A 24,413-nucleotide genomic window follows, 5' to 3' on the forward strand; every position below is an offset into this window, starting at 1 on the left:
AGTGTAAGGGAGTTGCTCTGATTATATTCAGTCAAACCTTCAGAACCATTTAAGTGACTCTGGAACCCAAGTCACACTTTTTAAAAAACACTCTCCCACAACACCTGAGAAAAATGTTGGAGCCAAGGTCCTGGTCTGACTTGCTTGCTCTAGAAGGAAGAGGGAAGATACACAGACTGGAAATTCAAGATAGCCAAGGCTGTATGAACTCCCAAAATGTCTTCCAGGAGGAAAAACGTTTTTCTTCCGAAGCACTTGTTACAATCTTGAAATAAATGTGCAGAATGTTAGATAGCCAGAGATAAAAATAGGCCCTTTGTTAAATACCTCTTCTTTAATGAGTTTCATCCTTCTAAACAGTCACATGAAGGTTATTAATGTTATTACAGAAAATATAGCACGTTTGCACATAAAATCATAGCAAGATATTCCTCATCACCCAGCACACATTTAAGCATCTCTTAGCAGCTTGCATGCTCACAGCATCCCTGGTTTGGCAGAAAGAAGATAAGAGAGGAATGAAAGATCTCTCTGGGAAACAGTCTCTCTTCTTTCAAAGCACATTTCCCCCCCTCCAAACTATGTAAATTTAACCATGTGAATGATTCCCACTGCTTATGTCTACTGCTATACAGCTTAATCTCTTCACTAATGCTACACTTACATTATAACAACATCAGTCAAAGCATCATTAAAGCTAAGTTCAAAAATATTTTGAAAAATGCAGCCTAACTTCCCCCTGTTGCACAAAAAAAAAAGCTGCTTGACTCTCAAATACCTCCATCACCTGGTTTATAACCACTTTATAATTAACCTGTAAAACACTGTGGGGCATGGAGTCATACATGCAGCTAGCAGGAGTCACGGATTGTCTCATGTGAATATACATCATTACATCCTTGTTTCAGTTATGCCCAGCGTCCCAGCACATGGCTAAACATGAGAGAAGACGCAAACTTACCTCAGCTGCTCAGAAGTGCAATTAGTTTTTGGTGGTGCGTGCATCACTGCAGACGACTTTGTATAACCAGCTTGTTTAATGAAACCAGTAACACCACAGCCAGTAAGGGACAGCATTCATCCTGATTCACTGAAAGCCCATCTCAGCCCTGCTCTGCTCCTAAACCTGAGCAGCCCAAGTAGTAAATTTAGAGCTTTTTCTCACCAAAATTGCTGCTGCCAGGATATCGGTAGTCCTTGAAGTGACTGAAAACAATGGAAGTTTTATCTGGGTTTTGGAGGGAAAAAAATTGTCTCTCAATTCACTTCATAAATACTAAACCTGACACCTTTATGGACGTGCTGGGAAAACAACAGCTGCAAAACTTACCAGGTCACAGAGAAGCAGATGGGAAACACGGGGAAACAACCCTGCGGGCCAGACCTGTACCTAGCCACGCTGAATGTGCTCCATTGGGTGGCACCTTCCTCCCTGTCCCGCTGCACCAAGCGGTGCTGCGCTGGGACTGGGCGCAGCCACTAACCCCTGCAATTACACTTAATTAAAAGCTGCAAGTTGAGTGTACTGACACACAACAGTTCATTTCGGCCCAGTTCCCGGGAATTATTTAGTACCAGGAGCGTGCCGTTCTGAGGTCTTACATTATTAAAATTTATATATATTTATCTGCTGCGTTTACAACACGCTACAAAATATATATATCAACACTGCATTACCACACTTGCTCAATTAGATAAGCAGAGTGTTTTTTAGAACATGGGAGTATTTTTTTTGTTTTTTTTTTTAACATGCGCATTCAGTTACCAGCCTGTTCTGTTATTTGGTACAGTTTCCCATTTTTCAGCATGAATGACAAAGGTTCTGTCCTCTCCTGGAAAAGGCCAGCTTTGTGCCCAAGGACCCAGCCCAGTAACATTGATGGCTGTTTCACGAGTGTCTCAACTATACGGGTCCAAAGCCATCTACACCAGCATCTCGTCTGAATGCTGGCAGCGGCTCCCAGCAGCTCACTGTGCAGGGGATGGCCAGCCCTCACCTGCCTCACAGCCAGGAAGCCATCCTGCTCACCGTGCAGCACTGCACTGCCCTTGTCTGCACACTGAAGAGGCGGCTTGACAAGGACCAGGTGTGCATCCCCAGTAGGCTTCCCAGCTCATGGAACCCGCCGGTAAAGAAAATCCAAGCAGGTAACATAGAGCAAGGCTGGAGACAGGTGACAGCACCACCCTCATCTGCACAGCTGAGCTGGGAAGATGCTTGTACAGACAATATCCCCACATCCAAAAGCACTTCAAACACTCCCTGCTCAAATACAGGTTTGAGATACCTCCTGTCTGCACACTTTCCAAGCATCTCTCAAGCAGTCCCAATCCTGCCTCTTACCAATAACAGGCAGGGAAACACTATTATCCCTCTTAGCTGCAGTAGGAGTAAGGCATAGAGAATGTTCTTTGTTTTACACGTCTGTCCACCAGTGCTCCACACCAGAGCCAGAAGCAGCACGTGAAGCTTCAGCCCTGGCACTTTTGCCAGATAATACTTCCAGTGTAAGGAGTAACTAAGCACAAGCCAGTGTTAGGGAGACCGTGCATCCTGTGATGCGAAGGTGAGAAGTCAAGGAAAGCCCAGGAGGATGGGGAAGCTGAGAGAGGAGAGCATGAAGGCAGATGGCAATAAAGAGAACAGGCATGACATACATTTAAGACATCAAAAGCTTCATATGCGAGAGGTCAGATGGCAAACAAGCAGAGGGAGTGCTACCAGTGGCCACAGCTCTACCTCCAAGCACTGAATGTTGCAGTTGCTCTCAAGACTGCCTGGGCTTTCCTACCCGCTGTAATCACCCTGCAGCTCTCCCTGCCGCTGGCCAGAGAACATGACGACTCCACAGTTGAAATTCTTCCCCTCTGCACATCGGTAACAACTTACCTTTAAAAAAAAAAAAGGGAAAAGAAGCATTTCATCTGGTATAAATGAGAGTTTTAAAATCCCATTTTCCTTCCCTCTTCATGCAAATCTCTGCTGATCTGATGAGGCTCCTATTTCCTGGATTAGACACGTCAAGCTTTGCAAAAATGAGCATACCCTGGTGGTTTAATGCCATTTTTCACAGCCCTCTCTTGCCTGTGCTGACATAAATATTTCAGACACTTGCACACAACTGTGAGTTAGGTCGAGGTCACCAAGAAACCAATGGTTCAGACAGATTCATTAATTCAGCAAAGCAATTAGCAGGAGTCAGCACAGCTCAGGACATCCCAGTGAACAGCAGGAGCAAGATACCCACTGACAAGGTGCTAAGAAAATCCTCACCAGTCACCATATCACCCACACGGGCTGTGGGCCCCTAAGCCAAAGGGGTCTGTCCTGCCATTACTTTCTCCCAGCTTTAAAAACCTCTTCTTGGCTTAGAGCAGCGCTGGTTCATTCAGACACTGAAATCTCTTGAAACACAAAGACTGGCAATGAAACTAGACTGAGTTATGCCCCATCCTGAGTCCTGCTTTTTTCTAGCAAAACCATGGAAAGTCTGTCAAAGCAGCTTCTGAAATTACATCCCCAATCTGAATGCTTCAAGAACTGTGTTTCCATATACGTAAAAAAGAGAAAGCAGCCTGAGGACCCTTGGAAGCTGCAGCCATGGATATTTAAATGCTAAGCAATGTATCATCAGCTCCCTGCTGAACATAAGATGGTTTCATCTTTGCAGAAGCAGCAACAACAGCATGCTCACATCAACTTCGCTCTGGCAGTTTGATCAACACCAGCAGTCATGGCTTCTTATTTTTTAACTGCAATATAATTAGGCACTTAGGAAAATGACTCCGAGCAGTACAAATGCTATAGAGTAACTACAGGTATCAGCACAGTGCTCTGTAAGCCACAAGTTTAACCACAGCTAAAGGTACAAGGCCAGCTGAGCTTCTGTAACACATGCTCTGCCCAGCTAGATGCTGAGACACACTATCCAAATCTGTGAGCGATCCAATGCTGCAACATTTCAATTGCCAATGCAAGATTTTGCTCCATTTCCCCGGTCTGCAGGGAGCTGCTCTGGACCAAAGGAAGCCTTTCTGTGCCCCACTGTTGGCTCCTACCAAACAGAAAGCATGCAGAGTAGACTGTAAATATATTAATACTTCAGACAGACGAGGGTCTTGCTTGGTCCATCTGTACTTGGAAACAGGACACATTAATTCCCAACTTCAAACTCTCAGCTGAGAAACTGGCCAGCGAGATTCTGCTGCATCAAGGAGCAGGAAAAGTGCTGCTGCCAGAGAGGTGGACAGAGCCTATCTGCAGAGGCGCTGCACAGCCCAGGCTCCCCACAGCACTGGTCGCTGAGGAGATTATTAACTCCCTTTTTCTTTTACAGTGAAACCCTTGCCTCTTATATCCTTTTTCTTAATCTTCACAGTCATGTCTTCTCAGAGGAGCCACTTCTGACCCTAATATCAGGTGGAAAATCTTCTCATCAGTGATGTGATTAAATGGTCAGAGTAATCTGACTTCCAATCGCCACCAGGAATGCTAAACAGAACATAGGGAAACAAGGTGCCATCCAATCCTTCCATTTATCTCTGCCATCCCAAAGACTAAAGAATCAGTATTTGATTGCCATAACCAACAGACAAAGATCACCTTGAAAAGTGGTGGGGTGTTCCTGTATGCTGACAGTCTCACCTCCACACGCTTGGAAGAGCTTAGCATAAGCAGTCAAAAAAGCAAGTCACCTCTGCTATGTTTCTCCAGAGAACTTCCAACTCACAAGGGTACTACCACCTGGCAAAGCACATTCAGAAAGGAAAAAGACATCAGAGGGAGCACAACTTAAAAAAACTCTGCATCTGTGGAGGAACAGATACCTGACCGTGAGAATTGATCTGACCATGGGTGTGAACATCCATTCAGTGCAACCCAACTTGTTAAAACCCAAGTAGCCTGCAAGTTCCTGTGGAAGCCAACCAAGAACAGAATAAAAAGCCCTACAGATGTCTTCACCATTTTCTCAGATGATACCAAAACCAGTAAAATAATGGAGGCACTGGGAGGACTGCAAGGCGCACGTATTCTGTCTAATCCAGCAGTGCCTGGTGCATTATTTAGCGCCGAATGAGAAAGAAGTGAATGCCTAACAAAATGTTAAAGGACTCTGAAGTTTCACCAACCTTTCTACAGTCCATCAGCTTCCTGGCTGGCTGGCAGAAGAGACAACTGATCTCCTTGCTTCTAGATTACAGGTGGCAGAGCTCTTAGGATAACTGTCTCTCCCTGTTTGCATCCAGCTACCTCCAGCAGCTTGAAGCATGCTCAAAGTGCAGGAAAGCACTTGATCAAAATCCAGCTCACATTGTAGGCAGTGAGGGAACAACTGCACAAAGCAGTACTATGTATACAATAACAATTGAATTAGGTGGAGGGATTTGACAGGTTACAGGTTGATGACACTGTTGCAGTCTCAGTGGAAGCGTGGTTTGATGCAATTAGCAACAGGGAACTAGAAAAACAGCAGAGTAAAACTGGAAATACATGTATAAAAGATGAGCAACTGCAGGACTGGACAGAAGCATAAAAAAATCCTGTGTTGAGCTCAGAACAGGAACAAGATGAAACAGGAATGTGATGGGGAAAACGCAACTCTGAGCTCCCTTCCACTATTCAAAATTGAAGATCCAGATTTTATATCAAAACATTGGTTCCCCAAGAGAGACTATCCCTGTTTGCTGCAGGGATGCAATGGAACACGGTGCCAGGGCATCCCACAGAGGTGGCCAGCAGTAAGCAAACTTCTGAGCATTGTGCTGTGGTTCACTTTGGCCCGTGCTGAGCACAGCCAGGACTCTGCTCCGCTACAAGTGAGTGAAATCACATCAGAAAGCATCAGAAGATGCAAAACCACTGGATTAGACACACTACTAACACGCGCACCTCTGCTAAAGGACTGAAAGGCACATCTCTCGTGCAGCCACGCTGGCTGCTTCCCTCCTCTCATCCTGTGGGTCAGCATGGACCATGCTAGCAAGGAGGCAACCCTCAAGGCCAGAGGCCCCAGGGAAGGGCTCATTGTGGTAGCAGGTTCCCCAGCCTTGCTTCAGATAATACACATGCTGAAAGTGCGAGTCACAGTCCACACAGAAGATCTCGTTTCAGACAAGCCCACAGGAGACAAAAACCCAAGCTGATGGGGAGACCAAGGAAGACTCCTCTTCCTGACGTGTTTCTACCCAAATCTGCACACACACGTGAGATGAGGATCCACACCAGCTAGACAATGAGGCAGGCCACCATTTAAGCCTTTTAACAGAGTAATTGAAATCTTTCCCCTCTGTGAACACTGGCAAGCTCTCCACTTCCACAAGCCCTTCACTGCACATGCCCAATGTGGAATTGCTACAAAAATGAAGTGGAACAAGACACCTGAGCAATGGAGAAGGTGCTTCTGAACAAAACCGGCAATGACGTTTATAATGACTGCAGGTATATACATATTCTGCTTCAAGAAGGGTGGTGGGGATCTGCCAGTCTGAATACTGAGCAGGAACACCACACACCTTCCATGCATAATGGTACAGAAATGGAATACAAGTATATACCAAGGCTCTGTGAAATTTAGGAGCTTTTGCTAGACATTTATGTTACACAAAGATTTACATTTGGAAAAGTCATTCTGCTATATCTAGCAGAAATTTCAAGACAAATGGATCCCATATTTATTAATTTGATAATAATACTGAGTACAGGATAAAGCTCTTAAATTCAGAGCACTTTATAAAAAGTAATTACTACTTAGTTCACCCTTCTGAGGTGGAAGGTATTACACCTGCATATACACGAGGACACCAAAGCACAAGTGGATTAAATACCTTGCCCAAAACCCCAGAGGCAGGCTCAGTGATCTTCCTAATTGCTGAAATATGTGTGCACACATGCATCTCTGTGTTTAAATGGGCTTATCCTCCCCAGGGCCTTTCCCAGCACACAGGATTTTGCAGTGAAGCCAGCCTGCTCAGTTGGTGTTTTCTCACCATACACGTCCCATACATGTCTAATAAAAGATACCAACCCAAAAAAAAGGGAAGAGGTTGTTTTTGTGGGATGAACAGATAAGGATAAAATCTGGATTTCAAAGAGGCAAAGAATAGAAAACCCATTGTTAAAAAGCTGTGTAGCATTACATTGTCAGTTCTTAATCAGATTGCCACTGAGCAGCATTTCACCAGCCCACACTGGAGCACAGCAGACCTGGGATACCATGTGCCAACGAATGTTATAAAATCTGTCCCCGACAAGCGTACAGAGTGGCTTCTGAGCTAGCGACAGAGACACATCACCACCTGCAATGTGACTGGCAGCCCACTCGACCTGCTCCAGTGAACTGAAAGCACTTTAGCAACTGCTCCCATTGCCAGCCGGTTCGGTGATGGTGCCCTGTCCCTGCACTGGGTCACTGGGTCCACACCTCTTTGAACACCAGTGAAATAATACATTGTCATGGGAGCAAACAGGCATTTTGAGCTTCTACAAGGCTTCTGCCACTGCTGTCAGGTGAGGTTTCAGAGGGACGCTATAATCAGTCATCAGCACGTTACCTGGACGGATAGTTTGCCACTGATGTGTGGGGTAAAACACTTCCAGGTCTTCAGGATCAGCATCATCTTCTGTTATCGGCTCTTTCCCACTGTCATCTTTTATGTCGCTCTCTTCTATTTTTGTAAGGGCAAACTCCTTTCGGATAGAAGAGATTCAGCTCATTAGCAATTGCATCTGGGTAATTTAGTGCTGGCTGAGAATACAAAATTTTTTCCCTCACCAGCAGATTTTTTTTTTTGGACATTCGAGATTCTTTCCACATGGTTAAATTTAGATTTAAAGTATATTAAAGGTTAAACATGCATAACTAGCATGACATTTGTGCTGAACAAAGCAACACAGCTTATTTCCTATTCCAATGCAGGCTGCAGGTTTAAAACAAGCTTTCACAGAGCCTCACCTATATTACACTCAGAGCCAGGAGCCCTGACTATTATTAGGGTTGTGTAACGTTGTGAGACCCTGTTTTCCCTTGCCTAAAAATATGTCAAACTTTTAACTTTTTCAGCTGAAATTTTCCACATGAGTGGAACGCCTCAAGTGTTGGGGTTTGTTTTTTTTTTTTTCTTAAATGTACTTATTTCAGGCTTGGAGAAGATTTCAGCTAAAATAGTTCAGCTATTTCCAAAATAGGACACAGGAAAAACACACGAATTGCCCACATGATAAAAACGCAATCATCCTTTTCTCCACCCGTTCCCGGTGTCCTCCAAGTCTTTTAAAACAATGAGGCAGTGATTTAATCACCACCTACGTTGCAAACGCAGCATGCAAATGGCAGAGGTATGGTAGATCAGCCAGCAATGAGTGGTATGACATTACGCAAAGGAAAAAAGAAAAACAAGATGAAAAACAGGAAAAAAAACCCTTGCTGCAAGGGAAACCTTGCTGTTCACTGGAAAGTCTCCCCAGGGAGCTGGTGGGAGTCATGTAAAACGGCAACGGATAAAATTATTGAGAATGCATAGTAAGTAACGACCTCATACTACCTCACACCAGGCTTTTAACTGCTTGGGAAGTAGGTCTTTGCTATTCTGGTTTTCACAGGAACAGATAAGCTGGTCCAGGCTAATAATCCAGACAACTCAGTTTCTGTTGCAGGGAGTATTATCAGCTTCTGATATTGCCAAGGACAACACCACTGAATAATTTCAAATAACCAGCCTATAGGGAAAGATTATTCCTAATTGTTGGCAATTAGAATAAGAGTTACAGCTCACTTCATGAAGTGTTTTGATATTAATCCTTAGAATGTTTTCACAGGGGAAAAAAAGAAGTCAATTAAGAGGTTAACTGGAAATTTAGGCTATGTTCTGCCTTCACTTCTCCCACTCCATGGAAAAATACATGCATATTTTCTGGCAGAATCTGGGTGCTTTGCGTATAAATATCCATTATCCAGCCTAGGAGAGTGTTTCTGAGCAAGAGGAAGGTCAGCCTGAGCAAAACACGTACAATTAACAATGACAGTGGTAACACATGAAAATGGTTGACAAACCTATAGAATGTTTTTATTTTATCTGTCAAAAGGGATTGAAATTTCAGAAATGCACCGGAAAACAGAGCTTAACTCCTGCTTTTGCTTAGCGCATCAGAGGCTTGAAATTGTTAAAATTATGACAAATGGTTAAAGCTCAGTAAGAATCACAAGCGTAAAAAGCCAGGTTCTACTGACGAAAATAAATGTTAACATTTTCTGAGCCAAGACTCAACAGGACTAAAATAAATGAGTCAGAGCAGTTATTACTTAGCTTATTTACACTGCTATATTATTATCCAAGAGGGACTTAACGATACAGGCCATTGTAAATTTACCAACAGGCCTCTGAATGTTGTATCTGTTGAAACACATAATGGAGATGGCCGATATTTACTGGCTCTGCTCAAGAGAAGTGTCATGGTCTGAATGTTTGGTAAGGGTAAAAGGATGTGACTTGGTTCATTTAAACATTACTGCCACTACTTGGCCTGCAATTGCTTTGCAATGCCCCATTTTTATTAGCATTTCTGGCAAAAATGGGCAAAAACACACAAGCAAATCTTCATTTACACAGAAATTAGGTAGGATCCTTTTCAGTTTGTTTTCATAATTAAAATAGTAGAAAGAAAGATGTTTTCTAAAGAACAATAGAAATTTCCTTAAAGGCAAAAAGCCTCCTTGCTTTATTGTTCTGAAATCAACTGTAATAAACTGAAAAGCCTCAGCAGGGAGGATTTGAGACAATCTGCAGTCTGTTTGCAATAAAGGAGGGATGTGGCCACCGTGGAGCTGTTGTAGGGGGAGTGCAGGAAAAGGTGATGGGAGAGTTAACCACCCATTGCATTAATCCTGTGTGAACCTTTGTGTCAGGCTGCCTGCCTGTTTGGGCATGTCTCACTGGGTGGCTGTCCCAGTGCTTGTTCTCCAGCTGGGATGACTGTGCTCTATCTCCAGCCTCTTCCTCTCCCTTCCTGAAATAAAGACAAATTATCTCATTGTTACATGACTCCAGGTGGGCCGAAGGCACTGGCCTACAGTGCTTACACTGTAATCTGTCCCTTGTATTTGCTCTGGGCAATAGCTCTGTCCCCAAACAGCCGCCTCACACAACAAACAGACCAGCAAGCTGTAATGCAAAGGCAGGAGCAAGTGTCCACAGACATAGGGTCCAGTGATCCCCTACACCAGTGTTGCTGGGGGACTCCCTGTTTTAAGTCACAGCATTAAACAAACTAAAAACCCACCACCTCTCTACTGCTCAAGCTTCCTCACGGAAGCCTTCTCTGGAAATCTAGTGGGGCCTAGCACCTGGGGCTCAGCACCAGAATCCAAACCAGGGGAGTTTTGCACACCTGTACAAGTGAAAAGGGGCAGACAGCATCCACTCACCTTAACTGCAGCTTCAAAATAACACTGCAAGTAACTAAATTCATGCACATGGGACGCAAGGACCTGAGAGGATGCTCTTCTAAGCCTGACTCACTTGCAGTGACTCAACAGAGGCACAGCCAGGAACCTAATTGAGGCCACCTCTTCCCCTCTACTTGCCACTAGACTGCATAATTAGCTTTGCCTCTTGCCACAGGGGAACATGTGACAACTCCAAATAGAAAAGTGACACCTAGCAAACAGGACAGCTGCCTGAGTCGCACTGACCCTGTTGCAAACCCTCTGGACTGAGCATATTCTGGATTTCCTGGGTGAGGCAAACAGTCTTAAGAAAGAAGCCCTTCCAGAACACTGTTTTTGAAGACACACTGTCGAGAAGAGGTGATTCACCAACAGCTGCAACAGCTGTCGCCCCATCAGAGACTCCAGTAGCCCTGGAGACACCTGGACAGCCCTTTACGAGCGCGGCTCTCCATCAGAGCAGCTGACACTTACCGGAACTCTGTCACTTAGGCTTGACCAGGAAAACACCACAGAAACCACCAAGACCAGTAGGTTGACTTTGGCAGCAGTGGAGAAGAGACCGGCCCAGTGAGACATTGCCACCAGCCTGAAATGCAAGGGAAAACAAATCTAACAGTATTACAGTACATGTTTTTACAGGTTTCAGCATTCTCTACGTGACATTTTGCAACACAGCACAGGTTCAGGAGTGCGACACTGCAGGATGCGAAACACCTTAAGGTGTTAGCACACAGGTCTCATCAGGGGCAGTAGATAGCAAGGGACGCCAATTTTACTGCTAATGGAGTTTATGACAGGTAACAACAAAGCAGCTTATATTGACCCCACAGGGGCTTATATGTCTCCTGGACAATATGAAGAAACCTCAAGTCTTGTTTAAAATCACTGTGTTAGTGCCATGGATGACAACTACAGGGAAAACTAAAAATCCATGTAATCCTGCAAAAGCTTTGTATGTATGTGCCTCATCTTAAGCACAGAAGTAGCTACATCAATTCAAATTAAACAAAACTACGAGCCCTCAAAGGATCGGGAGTTTATCTAAATCCATATGTAGGCATTGCTCAAGAAAAACAACATTTTGCAGAGGTCAACAAGGCTTACTTGGTGGTTCCTACAGCGCAAGGCTTTCCCTGCTGCTCAGAGTTCTGACTCACCCAGACCGTGAGCCCAGGAGCCAGCTCTGCCCATGCTCGCAGCGGACCACAAAGCAGTCCCATGGCATACAGCCACCCTGACTGACCACAGACCACCTGCTGAACAAAAGAGGGGGAAAGAAAGAAGGGTCCTGCTCTTGTAGCTGCCAGTCACCCTGGTTTGGAGCTCATATCCCCACCACTATGTGTGTAACCATGCTCATGCACACGTGTGCCCCCACTGCCTCACAACACGAGGCTTTAAATCCACCTACAGCATTCAGCTTGCTGCTTCTCATGCTGGAGTAGGGAACAGAGCAGCCTGCCAGCACACAGGCTGGAGAAGTATTTCCTTTGATTGGCTCTAAATTTACATGCTGCTAAATTAAACTAAATGAGGTCTTTTGAAAGAAGATGGGACTGATTAGTTCCGTTCAAACACCCCTTCATTACTCATCCCTCCATCAAGTCTGCTCCTACTCCTATCCAGGTTTTAAAGAATTTCCTCCCATACGTGCAGTCCTAAATATCTTTCTGCCTCTGTCGTCCATCAGGACAGCACATCACATTGCAGATTTTTTCCTCCTTTGAAGCAACCATCTTCTATTTCACAAAGCAGAAAATATGCTTGCAGGTGTACCCAACACCAGCTCCTGCCACCAAAGGACCTCTGCCCTCCAGAAAACTTTGGATACACCGAGAGAGTGGAGTCCTCTCCTTCCACCCCTTTACTGCTATCTTGTCTCCCACTCCGTTACATTACTACTTCCTCTTCCTGCTTGGTTTTTGCTTTAGCCAAAAAAAAAAGAAAAGAAAAGGCAAAACACCACACCATGCTGGTCAGTGGTGGACATCTAGGAAAAAGCAGCAGAGCAGGGAGCACAAACACTAATACATCTGATGCATTCCTGCATCTTTCAAAAACTCCTGACCTAGGGTCTTCCTGATCGGCAGCCTATATCTTTGAGCTCAAATTCGGCTCAGACAGATTTTTGTTTTCCCATTAATTGCTTTTGGAGTGGATCTGGACTTGTGACACCCACAGCACCCCTCAGCAACAAGTTCCACTGCTTAATTCACAGCATACACAGAAGTATCACCTTGCGTTTCTGACTTGGTGCTTGATACCCTCCTTCAATGTCCTCCCCTCTAGAGGGTCAAAGAACCACCTCAAGGACCCACAATCCCTTATTAAAATAAACTAGATCCAGAGTAGAAGCTCTCCATTTTCAGAAGACAGGCAAAGACAAGCTCTGGCCAAAGCATCCATCTCCTCCTTGGGGCACTCTCAAGTGCAACCAGGCTACAACTAACACCCAGGTTCCTGAGCCGCAAACCCCAGAGCAAAGTCCATGGCTCAAACTCCATCTGCTCCCAGATGATCGACGTACCCTTCCAGCCAGCGCCACAGTCAGGACCTCAGTCTCAGACTGACCACGACATACAGTCCTCCCCTCAACTCACCTTGGAACAAACTGCTGCCTTTTACACAGGAAACAGTTTTGGGTTTGGGTTTTCCATTTTTGGTTTTTGTTGTTGTTGTTGTTTAGTTATAAAACAAGCAGCAAAACTGGGATAATGAAAAATAGATGTATCCCTAAAACTTTACCTGCAAGCCTGGAAATACAAAGAGAAAAGAATAAAAAGAAATTCAACAAAGCAGCGGCTGAAAGAAAATGCGCACTCCCATAAAAATAGAGCTCACGTGTACTGAGAAGGCTGGTGTAACAAGTGACAGTACAGCCTCTTTAAAGCCTACAACCTCATGCCTGCCTGGAAGATGACATCTGCACAACAATTAGCAGTTTGCTTAGGTCCCAGGTAGGCAGGAGGAGCTAACATGTGAAACACGGGGGTTTGAAGCTCCTGGAGGGACACCTGCACAGGCTGACACCTCCTTACGAGACATGGGTACGCAGACGGCATGAAAGGATTTCCAAACCAAATGTTATGTGGATAAAGTGCACTTTTGGAAACAACCCTTGCAGCTTGCAAAGCAGAAAGGGTAGTAACTGTGACCCCACCTGCATGGGGAGCATTTGCTCTGAGTTAAGGACATCATTATGGGATCCAGCAGCGCACACGTATAGCTGCAGCCAGTCAGCACCAGAACCACTACAGGAGGACCACAAATTCCCCCTGTGCAGAGTGGGGTGGGTTTGTTTTAATTTTGGGTTTTTTCCCCCCCCAATAATCCTCTTTTGTCAAAGAAAATCAGGTACTAGGGAAAGAACAAAGGGTCACACTCAAAGGAAGCCTCTGTTCCCGGCAGCAGTCCTCCCATCAGAGCAGGCAATGTTCTCAGCTTTGCAGAGCAGAGAGGTTCTGCTCCACGGCTCCAGAAAACCCCATCTGCACTGGCAGCTGCAGAAACCATAGCATTGCCATAATGTTCTCTATTAGCTGGGACATTTTTACTGATTTTGCTAGCTGCGCATCAGTAAGTGCTGCACAGCCCTGTGAATGCTGTTGCAGTGGTCATAGGTGACAGTTTTAACACAAGTCAGTAAGAGGAACATATTTCATTAATACCTTCTGCTGCTGGGAATGCACCTCTCAAGTCCTAACTCAAAGCCTACACTGCATGCACTGTGCCACTCCAATAAATCCATCTGAAGCCTCATCTGAATTCTGATCCACTGCTCTGGGACAACACTCAGACATCCCGGAGAGCTCCCCAGCCCCCTCACCAGGCTCTGGTTTTACAGCCAACTGGAAGCAATAACAATAGGCTAACCTTGTTCTCATCTCAGGACTGAGGGAGCAGCACAGCAATTATAAGTCTTTCAAAATTGTCTACAAATTTACTAGTTCTGGCAGAGTACCTGTCCAACCAGCCTTTGCTGAGACGGCTGGTGGTAACGACAGCACCAACAGCACTTTGTGTGTCTACAAGCACAAATAATTCACAGAGGTCCCCCTGCTGAACATACAGCACCACTAGAGAACAATCAAACAGTGAAAGACATCAAGGAACACATCCCAGGCGTCCTTCAGCTGAACCAGTGACAGAAAAACCTCTAAGCACTCACAGCCTCTTCGACTGAAGCCAAAGTTTGATGGGCAATAACAGTTAAGGAAACTGTTAAAGACAGACACGTAAGCTGGAATGTCTGATGCAAGAGGCGCACTCATGACACATACGGCAATGGGTGTCAAGATCCCCGTTCAAACACAATGTCATTTTAGTGATGCTGGCATCTACGGCTGAGGCCAGCATGGCGTGCTAAGTGGTGTGCAACACAACAGAGAAAGAGAAGAAAATTTAGCTGACCTGACCTGAAATTTTCTTCCTATGAGCAACAGGGTCCCCAGGTCTGTAATGAGCACCCATTTTTGCTGACCTGCTACTGAAGAGCAGAGCAATGTCAGTTGATGCCTTGGGAACATCCAGTGGCCAGCAGTCCCTCCTCCTCCAATGACTGTCCAGCTACACTGACTGGAGAAAGAGGAGGTTTTAATCTGAAATTCAGACTGTGCATAAGAAAATGCTGGTGGACAAACAGGATTTCTAGGAGGCCACAGGACACTCTGCCCTTCTCCGTTCATTACAGTCATGTCTGCATAACACACTGCTTCCAAACAGAGGAGCAGGACCAACCTGCAAATCATCCTCTCCTCTTCCCAGAGGCACAGAGGCATAAAGGCTCCTGTTAAGTACAAACCAAGCTAAGAAAAGCCAGCCCAGAAATACTTACGTTTTGGTGGACACAGACCCAGATGACCATGTGTCTGCTTAGCAGGTCTCAAACCTGAAGACCTGCCTCAGTTCTCCCTGCCCTGACAGAACTTGGACATTGCACCATGGCTTCTGGCATGAAACACAGGATTTCTTGGATTTCCACTGGAAATGGGAGCCATGAGAAGACAACTTACCCATATTAAAATCCCAGTGGCTCTCATAAGACAGAGCAGAGATCCTGTGCTTCCAAACATGCTACCTGCAGCATGCTTTAATGTGGATGATCCAGCAGGAAGATGCGAGCTGACAGGCAAGATGCTGGAAGAACCACAATGAGCTAACAAACCTTGCAAAATGTGAGTGCTCCCCACTGCCTTCACTAAGAATAGCACGTCTGAGTCTCTGATACTACTTTTTCTCCCCTAAAAGCCATCTTCATCTTCTTTTCATGTTTTTTTCTTCTCCAAGATGAGGCCAAGAAATTAATTGCACTTGCCCTAGGTGCAGTGCCCAGGTGAGCTGTTATGGCTCTGCACAGCTGATCAACAGGCACACGGGAAGCACCAGGGACCTCCTGCTCTGTGTGTCTGTCTGGGCTCTCTCCTACAACAGACAGGTCCTGATCAGCAACATTTCCAAAAAGAGGCCGGACTGAAATTTCCTCTTCATTAAAGCCACTATTAAAACTACAAAGATCCTGGAAGAGACCTGAATACACTTCACTGCTAAAAGAACTGGCTCTGAATAAAAATGAATAATAAGAACATAATAAAATAATAATAACAAACCTAACACCTTATGCAAAGCAGAAGAGCCCTGAACAGCAAAACCAAACACAACGAGGAGCTTCCTTCAGAGACCCGTGCAGCGCTCCCGATGAAGCCCCAATTTGTCTGTCCTTCTACCAGGACAAACTGTACAGGAACAGACTTCTCTGGGTACAGACCCACCGCACTGGGCTGGCACAGGCCCTGTGCAGCTTCATTCAAGGTCTGATGTTGCATCTGCCTCTGCCGCACTTGGAATGCTCTCACCAGCTCTGCTCCTCCTGGCGTCCTGCCGTTGGGAAAGCACACTCATGCCTCCAGCCAATATCCCCAGCTCCACACAGGAGCCCACTGCACCAAGAGCCCCCAACCCCTGCCAGAGGGTCCCACCTGGACATGAAGCCCCCCCCAGACGGATGAAAGACAGGACAGTGAGCAAACACCCTCACACTCCCAATATTTCAGCAAAGAGGGCACAGCTACAATACAGACTGTCCCGTTGATGCTGCCTATTAAAATAACTTAAAAGTTTATTCTTCTTGCTTGCTCCTCATCATTTGCTCCTACCAGGACTCTGCTCCGGCTTGTTAAAAACACTCCTACACAAGGGAAAAGTTCTGGGAACACCCTCCCACATTAGGTTGCCTACAGAGAACCCACACAGCAAGGAGGCCATGCTTTTAGGTTTACAGGAACTGCGGCTCAAGCTCTGCTGGTTAGGCACAGCCTGCCCCATGCGGCAGGTGCTGCTCTGATCTGCAGCAGAAGCACTGCTATGCACTGGAATCAGTGCACAGGGGGAAATTTTGACGCAGGGTGGTGGGGATGCAGAGGGAGAACAACCACCATGGCAAAAACACGTACTCACAGACCCTGGCATCTACCATGCAATCATGCAACTTTCATAACCACCACTAACAAATAATAACAATATATATTAATAACAACAATAAATAACACCACCTATAGGCTCCCTGCTTAGCCATCAACTAACATCAGCCCCTGTAACAGCAGCTCAGCTACAATACCACCTAACGCTGGTCTTTCCTACAAGCATTGCTGGGTGCCAATGCAAGCGAGAGCAGAGCAGGGATGTATCCAGTGACAGGAGACAGCACAGCAGCACCCAGGCACAGCGAGGGCAGCTCTCGGTACCTGGCAGCTTCACTGGCCCTGGCCACAGCGCGACACAGGGGCAGACGAGTGGGTTGTTGCAGGTCATTTACAGATAAATCCAGCATTGCCCCTTCCACACAGCAACTGCTGTGCAGAACTGTGCTCTGGCTACCACAACTCTGACCCTATTGTTTATACAGCCTCGCACAGTTTAACATTAAACACCATTTAGTCTATCAATTAAATTTACTTAATGGATTCCTTCAGAAACCAGCATTCACAGAAAATGCTGTTCTCCAGAGGGCAAGCACAGCTTTATACTTTGGTGGTTTGAAGTCTGAGCAAGGCTGCCATCATGCTCTCCACCCACTCATTAGCAGCGATGGCAGAAGAGGCCACTCTCTGCCATGGCTCAGCAAGATCCCTGATTCCAGGGGCTGCAGTCAGCGTGTCTCCAGCAGTCCTCAGACCCTCCACAATGGAGAGCCCTGGGTACAGGATGGGGGAATCTTCTGCTCTGCTCAGGATGGAGCATACAAAAGCAGAACATGCCTCAGAGATCAGAGGACCAACTTTATCATTTATTATTTATTTAAAAATGCATCTAACAATTCCTGGCAGCTGCTCTCACAGGGCTCTGTGACCACCTGCACCTGACATTCTCACCGTGCGGAGCTTTGAGGCTAGCAAGCACGTTCAAGTCCATACAAGGGTGCAGGGACTGACTTCCACCAATTTAGGACTTGCCTGGAGGCAAGAGGTGTGCAGGGACCTTCAGAACAAGCATCTTCCTGAAAGCTGCCACACTGCTTGACCTCAACCACATGAAACGGCTTTCCTCTTCATCACCGCCCTGTCGTCCCAAACCCCAGCTGAATATGCCTCTCCTCCTGCCCGTACCTACTCCCTTCTCCTACTGCTTGTTGCAATTTCCCATGCACAGCACATAAAACTGAGTAATAATTTTCCCCCGCATGTATTTATTATTTCCATCAGCCCCTATTTGCAAGGTAACACCTTGGCTCAGACTAACATGGGAGTCTGCCAGTGTTCAGCATATGTTTTTTTACCCCCTCTGCTGTCCCAGGCTTGGAGGATCTAACAGGAAAGAAAATGCACACCGCACTACCCGTGGGGCATGGGGCACCCTGACATCCCGCTGCAGTTGGGCCCACAAAGAGCCAATGATTTAATTGGCATACTCCCAGCCTCTCTGAAAACTGCTTTTTATGTTTTCCAAGTTCCTGCTGTTTACTTGTGGCTCTCACATAGAATAACAACCTCCTTCCCCTGTCAGGTCCCAGCTTCCCTATAAAGAGACTCAATTAAGAGGTTAAAAAACCACACAAAATTCAGTCGCAGTATTATAGAAATGTGACACTGACGTATCAGGTACACAACCCCCACAGCAGCACCCACACTACGCTGCCTGCCCCAGTACAAGCATCTATCCCCACGTCTGTATCTCAGCCTGTCCTCACCAAGCCCCTCGCTGCCAGCTGCAGCTCAGCCTGGAGGTTTCCCATTGGGACTGCCATCTCTCCCAAGCAAAGGGCCTCTCCAGCAGCTATATTGATCCGCCAGAAATGGTGAGCTGCAAAGTTTATGAAAAATGAATTTCCTCACCTCTCTACTGCGCACTGGGCAGCAGTGACAGCTCCTACTCAGTGTGATGACCCATGGGCACAGGTCACAGCAGGGAGCAGCACAGCACATGGGCAGCAAACGTGTGGCTGGCCCACCGCATGCTCTGGCTACGCGGCCAGGATTAACATGGCACCACAACCCATGGGACGGGATGCCTGGCAGGACGCCCAGCTCAGAACCTCCCTTGCAAGCGAGCTGGGCTTCCCCAGGCTTCCAATTTTGTGGCAAGTTCCCAGTTGAACCCTTCTGATACACCAGAAGGCTGTGCTGCCATCCAATGAGACCTGGGCTGAGGGGAACCTCACAAAAGTCAACAAATGCAAGTGCAAGGTCCTGCACCTGGAGAGGAACAACCCCACACACCAGTGCAGGCTGGGGGCTGAACTACTAGAAAGCGGCTCTGTTGAGAAGGACCTGGGAGTATTGGTGGACAAGTTGGCCATGAGCCAGCAACGTGCCCTTGTGGCCAAGGCGGCCAACAGTATCCTGGGATGCATTAAAAGGAGTGTGGCCAGCAGGTCGGGAGAGGTTATCCTCCCCCTCTACTCTGCTGTGGTGAGACCACATTTGGAGTACTGCATCAAGTTTTGGGCCTCCCAGTTTAAGAAGGATGTAGAACTGCTTCAGCAAGTCCAGCAGAGAGCTACCAAGATCATCAGGGGACTGGAGCATCTCCCTTATGAGGAAAGGCTGAGAGACTTGGGTTTGTTTATCCTGGAAAAGAGAAGACTGAGGGAGGATTTCATAAATACCTATAAATATCTAAAGGGTGGGTGTCAGGACGATGGGGCTAGGCTCTTTTCAGTGGTGCCCAATGACAGGCCGAGGGGCAATGGGCACAAGTGGGAACACAGGAAGTTCCACCTTAATACGAGAAAAAACTTCTTTCATGTGAGGGTGACAGAGCAGTGGCACAGGCTGCCCAGAGGGGTTGTGGATTCTCATTCCCTGGAGATATTCCAAACCTGCCTGGATGCATTCCTGTGCCCCTGCTCTAGGTGTCCCTGCTCAAGGACTGCTTCTGGCTTTGCCCCAACTCTCCGTAGGAACCCAGGCAAGGCATTCCCCAAACCAGGGCTCAGTTGCTCCACTCCTAACACAGATGCCACAGTTATAACCAAGGGGATTGCAGGGCTCCTTCCACTAAGGTCTGCAGCAGTATCTTCAGATGCTTAGATGAAAAGCATTATTCAAATTTGCTTTTTCTTTTTCCACTGCACCAGTACTTTTAAAGTGGTCTCATAGGACACCTTTCATAAGCAATTAAAAAATACCCAGGACAGTAATGAGTAAGAAGAGAGAATGGAGAGACTACCAGTACAATCATCTAGAAGCAACTGTGACCATTATTTCCATTCTTCTACCCAGGTGTTTCCCACCAAGGTTAAAAAGTGAGTCTTGCTCCCAAGCGCAAGAGCCTCCCCAGTCTGAAACCAAAGCAGAACAGCCAGCCAGCAGCACTCATTCAGCATTTTTTTTTTCCCAAGGAAATTTAAAAGAGCAAAGAGCTCCAAGGTCTGCAAATGCAGAAGTAAATGTACAGACACAGGAAGCTAAAAGAGAACAAAATTCCTTCCCTCTCCTGTTGTTCATCATCTGCCACTTCTACTTTGGGAAATGTTTTTTTGCCTTTCTGCTTGCGAGGTGGTTACAGACTGGCATGTGCTCATGCTGCACCTAGGATCAAGATGCTCCTGTCTTCGTTGGTCCTTGGGCACTGTTTTAGGCTTCATAAAAGTCAGGGAAGAAGCAAGTAAACTGCCTGAACACAAAGCACCGTCAAATGCATGGAGTCCACAGCTGAAAAATACGTATTTTTTTCTCTCATCTCTTGTCAGATAGGGAGAGCTATTTTAGATGTTACTTGTAGCAATGTATGGAAAAAAATAGTTGAAAATGTGACAGCGCAGCGTCCTTCTAATTAAGCAATCCTTCAGGCACTGCAGAATCATTCTGGCCAAGCACAGGTGGCAGACATTGCACATCCACTTCCTTGGGTGTAGGGGAATAGACAGGGATCGGCGACCGGAAGATCACGGGATGTGACGGAAAGATAGACTCCTCCCCATAGGAGTGGCAGGAACAGGAAGCGCAAGAGCTATATAAGCGTGGGACGCAGCTAAATAAACTGACATTTTGTATCCATCATATTGATGTCTGTGCATCACTGTCCCCAGGGTGGGTAGAGCCCTGTGTCCCGGAGATATGCGGCCCAAGATAAGTTCTCCCATAGAAGCGTACAGCAACACTTGGGAGTAGATGCAAGCCTGAGTCCTCCAGCAGAGGAGGAGGTTTCACAGACCCCTCTGGAGACCCAGCTGCCATTATTAGATGGCCCCAATCATCCGCACAGGCTGTGACCTTCCTGCTGTCACCCTGCCTTTTGCCTCATCAGCTTCCGCTAACCAGAGCTTTGATCCCTCAAGTAACTCCTTGTCCAGAGACCTCCTTTCCTTTTGCTGCCTAGACGTGAAGGACACTGAGCTGGAGTTCCTGAGCATCTTGGCTTCTGATGGGCAGGACTTTGATGCTGCACAGATCGCCTGTCTCTGCGATTTGTCTGATCTCTTCAAACAGCAGCAGAGCCATGGCTTGTGATCTGTGCAAAATGGCATTTTCCTTGGGGAAGAAAAGTCATGCTGGCACTCATCTCCTCCTTGTCAAGGCAGAGCAGGCTGTATTGGTGCTTCATTCAAAGAGCTCCCCAACCTTAAATACTTACGACACAGTGACAAATCAGGGAACCTGCCTCTGTACTTCCTGCAAATCCCAGCAGAGGTTATGAAACAGCATTTCTGCAAATGCTTTAGCCACCACAGGAGCCTGTACATGCTGTCAGTCACATCAGTCACCATGCTCAAGAGCTGCGAGGTCCACATGGCTCCTCTCCACAGGGAAGGCTCAAGCAACCGCTTAATTACGGAAGTTTGAACTGCAAGTCTGAGCCTTACAGGTCTGCATAATGAAGGGTCATGGAGAGAGACTCAGAGAAGTAGTAAACCTTCCAAGCAGTAGGACTGCTCCCAGCCCGCAGGTCCCTCCTGAGCTCTATGACTGTGCTCACTGCTCTTCAGAGCCATGGGGTTCAACCAGGAGCCGCACCTTAGCTCCATCCCGCGGCCCCTCAGCCACAGCAAAGGCAGGCTTCAGCAGCCCAAAACCTAGACTGGGGAAGGAAGAAAACAGAGGTGCAACTAGAACCGAGCAGTTTTCCTCTGTGATTTTCTCTTCCAAAGGATGCATGTGTTTGTAACCTCAACACCCTTCAGTCCAAAAGAAATGACCCACTGTTTCTCATCTGGAGCTTAGACCTCCAGGGCAGGAGACCCAGCCACTGAAAAGGAACATCCTCTGGTTAGAGAAGACCCCATAAAGAGCCATTTCAAGGACTGGCATATGTCAGTAGCTGAGCAGCACCAGTCCATGAAGGGTCCTTTCTTCAGCAGTCCTGGCCATCACTGCACCTGCTGCCTCTGCAAACACTGCACAATGCACCCAGGCCACGGGAAGCAGCAGCCAAAGGATACAGTGATTTTCACTCTCCATTTCTTGGCCTTTGCTGAAAAGCTACTTGCAAAGCCAAGGAGGACTCTCAAAATCTCCCTGCCTGTTGTAAGAGCTAAAAGCAGGCTGTTAGCCACTCATACTTGTTAAGCTCTGATGACAGACATCTGCAGCACCTTCCTCTCTGCTCAGAGCGCGGAACATCCTGAGCAGCTTCCTCTACATCCTGGTGGTGCCACAGCCTTATCTTGCCACATCAGGTGGGGAGATGGCAAGTCCATCACAGGTCTGCCAGGTCACATTTGTTCAGAGGGAGCTTCTCCCATGAAGACAAGACTTCAGCTGTTCCCTCCTGCAAGCAGATTTTATCACACAATGGACAAACTATTCTGCAAAGCTTCTCCATCAGCTGCCATGCGAATCGAGGCTGTTTCAATGACAGCCTCCACCGCAAGGTCCAGTGACCACAGATGTCACACATCAAGACAAGTTTTGGCACTGACCCTGATCCAGGGAGTGAGAAATCTCAGCACACCCAGAACCAGCAGGGACAGTTACTCACATGTAGAAGGGTTTGCAGCACCAGGGTCAGACCACATATTTTTTCTGAGGCAAGGACCCTGTCATTTATGCATTAAATGGCATATTTATTCTGCTGTTCAGGAAGAAATAACAATTACAGTGGCCTCCAGTCTCCAGCTCTTTCAGTCTGTACTTAAGGCAAGAGCAAAAAAGGACCAAAGCAAACAGTGCTTCCAAATAAAAAAAATCTATGAACTGGCTCTTAGTTGCTGGACAAAAGAGGGCCAGCTGATGACCTGCTTCCCTTATTGTCCTGCCTAATTTCTATTTCGTAACAGCAGCCAGGCACTGCAGGCAAAGCACTTCAGGAGGCAAAGCACTGCTCGGGTGGTTGAGCAGACCCGACCTTCAGCCTCCTGCCTCACCACAGTGCTCCAGGTGTGCCACGACTGCCCAGAAACGTGCTGCCTGCAGTGCTTTCTTATTTAATCATAGAGAAAGGAGCACTGAGCCAGGCTGGGCATGTGGCAGGCTCTACATGTCTAAGTGCTTTCGAACAGCACTGGAGGAGCCAGCACACGCTGGTGGGTCCATCCACGCGCACGACTATGAGATGCGCTCTCACAAACACATTTCTAGCGCACATAACTCTCCTTCTAATCAAGCAGCCAGTGCTGTTTTGGTGGAGATTTACAGAGGTTTTTTCTCTTGGAAGCAATAATAGATGGACAGCAGGAAAGAAAGGAAAATTAATGAACATAGTAATTATTCCCAAAGTTGCAAATAGGAGTGATTCCTCACCCTGAGACAACTCTGGAAAACAAGATTAAAATGCTTAGGGGACATATTCTTGAAACTGCAGGTAATAGAACAGATAAAATGTATTTACAGTATCTCACAAGGGACATGTACTTTTTATTCTGCTGAGGAATGTGATATTCCACTCCTCATTACAGAGTTAAAAGGGTGTCCTAAAAAAAAATTCAACTTAACAAAGCGTCTTTAATGGCAACCAGGTCTAGTTCCAGAAACACAGGCTCTCCTCTTCTGCCCCGCACACCGAAGCACAACGAAAAACAAAACGAGCATCTGCAGGAACACCCAGCACATAAGCAACATTAATAATCTATGCAAATAGCACAATTTAACAACCAGCAAAAAGAAGGCTGGATGGGAGGTGTGCTAAAACAACGGTCCCTTCGCTGACACTTTCTAAGAGGAGGAGGAGGGCAGGCTTGCCTTCTCCAACTTCCTCAGTGCCCGCAAAGCCACGGCTGCCAGCTAACAGACTGCGCCTGAAACACCCGCCAGCAGAAACAATTTGTCATGTGTCAGATCAAATAAACTCTTATGAGACCACTGTACTCCCTGAAGCAGACGGCTGCCAAACTCCAAAGGAGAAATCCAAGAAACCTAGCTAGCCAGTGTCAGACCCAAGTGCTTACAAAGACCAGCACGCTTTTCATTTTTAAAACACATCAGTACAACACAATCTGTTCCTGTGCAGCACTCCCATGTGAGGCAGCCATCAACAATATCCATTATTAAAAAGAATTCAGCATTTAAATTATCAGTCTGGGCTGAAGCTCCTCAT

General features: G+C 46.6%; 1 protein-coding gene across 9 annotated transcripts in view; it reads right to left on the reverse strand.

Annotated features, from left to right (window-relative positions):
- SIL1 (SIL1 nucleotide exchange factor) overlaps positions 1-24,413 on the reverse strand; it is a 99,467-nt gene that overhangs the window by 64,385 nt on the left and 10,669 nt on the right. For 7 of the 9 annotated variants that reach the window (XM_075102237.1, XM_075102231.1, XM_075102235.1 and 4 more), the window contains 2 exons: positions 10,917-11,031; positions 7,552-7,687 (listed from right to left, as the gene is read on the reverse strand). The exons of the other annotated variants lie outside the window; for them this stretch is intronic. In XM_075102237.1, the coding sequence (XP_074958338.1) occupies positions 7,552-7,687; positions 10,917-11,021 (241 nt within the window). In that variant the 5' untranslated portion in view covers positions 11,022-11,031. The remainder of the gene's footprint in view (positions 1-7,551; positions 7,688-10,916; positions 11,032-24,413) is intronic. 9 annotated transcript variants of the gene reach the window in all.

Source organism: Phalacrocorax aristotelis, chromosome 8 (genome assembly GCF_949628215.1).
Source record: "Phalacrocorax aristotelis chromosome 8, bGulAri2.1, whole genome shotgun sequence".
Taxonomy (NCBI): Eukaryota; Metazoa; Chordata; class Aves; order Suliformes; family Phalacrocoracidae; genus Phalacrocorax; species Phalacrocorax aristotelis.